The 4,204-nt window shown below is 72.2% G+C and overlaps 1 protein-coding gene across 1 annotated transcript; it reads left to right on the top strand.

Annotated features, from left to right (window-relative positions):
• Positions 1–2,832: 2,832 nt before the first annotated feature.
• Positions 2,833–3,720, top strand: AURANDRAFT_28722 (hypothetical protein; the record flags this gene model as incomplete). Its single annotated transcript, XM_009040342.1, has 1 exon — positions 2,833–3,720. The coding sequence occupies one exon, from the start codon at positions 2,833–2,835 to the stop codon at positions 3,718–3,720; it is 888 nt and encodes a 295-aa protein (XP_009038590.1).
• Positions 3,721–4,204: the final 484 nt, after the last annotated feature.

The following is a 4,204-nucleotide window of genomic DNA, read 5'->3' as shown; positions in this document are numbered from 1 at the left end:
AGGCGGCTCCGGATCTCCGCCGCGACGGACTTGGCGAGGTCGTCCGCGACGGACCGGCGCCGCTCAGGCGTCGGCGACGGCGCCGGCGGGCTCGCCGGCGGGCTCGCCGCGGGCGCGCGCGCGCGGGGCGGCGACGCCGCGGCGGGCGGCGGCGCCGGCGGCGGCGCGGCCGCCGCGGCCGCGGCGCGCTCCGCGGCGAGCGCCGCCGCGGCCTCGCGGTCCCGCGCCTCGGCCTCGCGGCGGCCCCGCTCCTCCTCGAGCCGCTTCTTCTCCTCGAGGACGTACTCGTCCATGCGCTTCCGCTGCTTCTTGAGCTCCTCCTCGAGCACGTACGCGCGGCCCCGCTGCTCGTTCGCGACCTGCGCGCGGTGCGGCTCGGGAGGCGACGGCGCAACCAACGGACGCGGTGCGGCGACGCGCTCGCGGTCCTGCATGGCGAGGCGGCTCGAGTGCTCCGCGGCCGTCGCCTGCTGGAGCTGCTGCCGCAGGTCCGCCTCCCGCGCCTCCGCCGCGCGCTGCACGGCCGCGAGGCGCTCCTCGAGGGCCCGCAAGTCCTTGCGCCCGCGCTCCGTCGAGACCTACAAAGCGTCGCGTGTTTGAACCGTCGCGTCTCGAGGAAGATGCGCCGGCCGCCGACGAGCGCGGCGTCGCACTCGGCGACGTAGACGCAGATGCGCTGCTGCGCCGTCGCCTCGGCCTCGCGGCTCAGGGCCAGGCGCCGCTGGCACTCCTTGAGCTCGCCCTTGGTGCGGGCGAGCTCCTTCTCGAGGCCGCCGCACTTGCGCCGCGCGTCGTCGCGCTCGCGGCACCGATCCGCGCAGGACTCCTCCAAGTCGTGGACGTGGTGGCGCAGGCCGTCGCGCGCGACGGTCACCAAATCCCGCTCCTCCTCCAGCGCCGCGCGCCGCTGTTCCAGCGCCGCGTTCTCCTCGACGCCGGCCTTGACGCGCACGACGACGTCGTCGAAGAAGCGCTGGGCGCGGCAGCGCATGTCGCTCGTCAGCGCCGCCGACGTCGCGCGCACGGCGCGGAGCTCGTCCTCGCGGGCGCGGAGCAGGGCGCCGAGATCGTCGTCGCCGAGGAGGCCCCCGGACTCCGCGGGCTCCGCCGCGCCGCCGGCGCCCATCTCAAACAGGCAGCCCCAGCGCCGTCGACTGCACCCACAAGCATCTCGGGGACTTGCAGTCGAGATGCAGCAGATCCTCGCCGCGACAGACCCCTATGCGGCTCCTCGCCGTGCTGGTGCTGCTGCGCACCGCGTCGCCGACGCCGAAACCCGCGGACTGCGCGCACGGCGCGCTCGTTTTCGGCGTCGGTCTGCCCAAGTCCGGCACGCGCAGCCTCGGGGCCGCCGCGCGCCGGGGCCTGGGCTTCGTGCCGTTGAAAGCCTTTGGCGGAGGCGTTCCGTACGACTTCCAGCGGCACTTTCTTCCCTTCGCCGAGGGGCTCCCGCAGAACCGTTCGAACCCGCTGGCGGGGCTCGACGTGCGCGAGTCGACGATCTTCACGGACTTTCCCTGGTACGCGCTGAGCTGCCCGCTGGCGCGCGCCTACCCGCGAGCGCTCTTCGTCGACGTGCGCCGCGACTGCGCGTCCTGGGCGCGGTCCGCGCTGAGCCAGCTCTTCTGCGCCTGGCTGCAGGGCGGCTGCACTCGCGCGGCGACGTACTGCGCGACACGCGCGGGGAACTTCCCCAAAAATCACCTCTCCGTCGGCTTCTGCACGACGAAATGGCGCGGCGGCCGGCGTCGAGATCCGCCGCGCGCGTCGCGGCGCCGCGCGCGCGAGCGGCCGACTCGCGGCGGGCAGGTACTTCGACCAGATCGAGCCCGGCCTCGTCGGCGAGGACTTCTGCCCGCGGCGCCGGGAGATCTGCGGCGTCGGCGCGTCCGGGCGGAAGACGTACAACGGCTCGGACCCGGCGACGCCGGGCCTACTCGAGCGGCTCGAGCGCGTCTGCCGGGCGCACCCGAAGCGCGTCGAAGCCTGCGTGCCGCCGGAGCGGCTCCTGTCGATCCGGCTCGCGGCCGACGCGGGCGAGGTCGCCAAGCTCGCGCCCTTCGTCGGCTGTCCCAATTCGTCCGCCGCGATCGCCGATGTCTGGGCCGCGAACGGGCCCCAGGGCCACCAGCTGGGCTTCGAGCACCGCGGCGAGGTCGTCCAAGTCACCCCCGGAACTTCCAGACCGGAAGGCCCGCGTACCCGATCGCGTGCCACGCCGCGCGCCTAGGCCGAACCAAGTCCCAAGGGGTCGATCATCCCGATTGGTCCCCCTTTCCCCACCCCGAACGCCGACTCTAAGGCCTGCACCGAACCCTTCGCGTAACCCCCAGATGACCCAATTCCCCCAGCGTCATCCCCTAGGATACCAATCCCCCGTATCCTCCTCCTCCTTAACCTAGCCTATAACGCCAGTGCTATGGAACCGTTCACCTCATCTGGGTCATGCTCCCACAGCGCTACTACCTGTAAAGCTAACCTGCTACCTACACATACCTGCGCATCACGCAGAGCCTGCACACGCAGCGCTACAACAAGAGCGCGGCGCCACAGCCGCCGCCGCTCCGCCGCGCGCCAGCGTCATCCCCTAGGATACCAATCCCCCGTATCCTCCTCCTCCTTAACCTAGCCTATAACGCCAGTGCTATGGTTCACCTCATCTGACCCCGGCTCCGCGCCCCCGCCGGCCGGCGCAGACTGACCTTTAGCTTCCCGGGCGGAGGCCGAAGGCCGGAGGACTCGGAGCACGGGCAAACTTGTCTCGTTTATAACTTCACCGAGATCGTCGTCGCTGAGCACTACGACGCATCGCGCGTCGCAGCTATGGCGGCCATGGACTTCGCCTGCGTCATGCCGCCGTACCTCGAGCGCACGGTCGCCGACTGGCTCAGGGACGACTGCCCGAGCCTCGACGTCGGCGGCCTCGTCGTCGGCGACGGCGTCACGACGGCGACGCTCTGGTGCAAGAGCAGCGGCGTCCTCGCCGGCAAGCCCTTCTTCGACGCGACCTTCGCGGCGCTCGGCGACTGCGTCGTGACCTGGCTCGTCGACGAGGGCGCCGCCATCGATTGCGCCGGCGGCAAGGTCAGGGCCGCGACCGTCGTCGGCCCGGCGCGGAAGCTCCTCCTCGGGGAGCGGACCGCGCTCAACGCGCTGTCGCGCGCGTCGGGCGTCGCGTCGGCGGCGAAGCGCGCCGTCGACGTCGCGCGGTCCGTCGGCTGGCGCGGCACCGTCGCGGGCACGCGGAAGACGACGCCGGGCTTCCGCATCGTCGAGAAGTACGCGCTGCTGATCGGCGGCGCGGGCACGCACCGCCTCGACCTGTCGCAGATGGTCATGCTCAAGGACAACCACGTCTGGGCCGCCGGGTCCATCACGACGGCCGTCACGACGGCGAAGCGGGCCGCGGGCTTCAGCGCGAAGATCGAGGTCGAGTGCCGCGACTTGGGCGAAGCGCTCGAGGCGGCCGCCGCGGGCGCGGACGTCGTCATGCTCGACAACTTCGACCCCGCGGACCTCAAGGTCGCCGCCAAGGCCGTCAAGGCGGCCCACCCCCACGTCCTCGTCGAGGCGTCCGGCGGCATCACGCTCGACACGATGGCGTCGTACCTCTCGCCGGACGTCGACGTCGTCTCCCAGGGCGCGCTCACGCAGGGCTACGCCTGCGTCGACTTCTCCCTCAAGCTCCCCAAGCCCGAGGGGCTCACCTGCAACGTCTAGTTCGGACCCGCCCGCCGACCGTATATTTTCTCTCGCGCCGTGGTTCAGCTCCTCCGGCCTTCAACATTACCTCAATCGCCGCAACATTACTAAAATCGCCGCCCTTCTAGATCTGCCGATTGCCGAAGGCGATGTGCTCTCCCTTCGTGGCGCCGCCAGCGCTGCACGCAACACCTGCAATTCCAATTCGACGCCAGCGCGCGCGGCGGCGGCAGGGCGACGGCTTCGCGCCGAAGCAGGTGAACCCGCTCAAGTGGCAGTTCGCCGGCTTCGCGCGCACCTGGGGCGACTGGCTCGGCGCCTTCGACGACGCGGCGCGGCCGCTCGTCGTCGACGTCGGCTGCGGCGAGGGCGAGTGGGTCGCCGCCGCCGCGCGGCGCTTCCCGCACCTCAACTTCCTCGGCGTCGACGTCCGCGCGGCGGCGTTCGCGGGCGCCGCGGCGGCCGCGCCCGCAAACGCGGCGTACCTGCCCGCGAACTCGGC

This window comes from Aureococcus anophagefferens (assembly GCF_000186865.1).
Source record: "Aureococcus anophagefferens unplaced genomic scaffold AURANscaffold_14, whole genome shotgun sequence".
NCBI classification, from domain to species: domain Eukaryota; class Pelagophyceae; order Pelagomonadales; family Pelagomonadaceae; genus Aureococcus; species Aureococcus anophagefferens.
The sequence above is the reverse complement of the archived record's forward strand: the minus strand, read 5'-3'. Positions and strand labels throughout refer to the sequence as shown.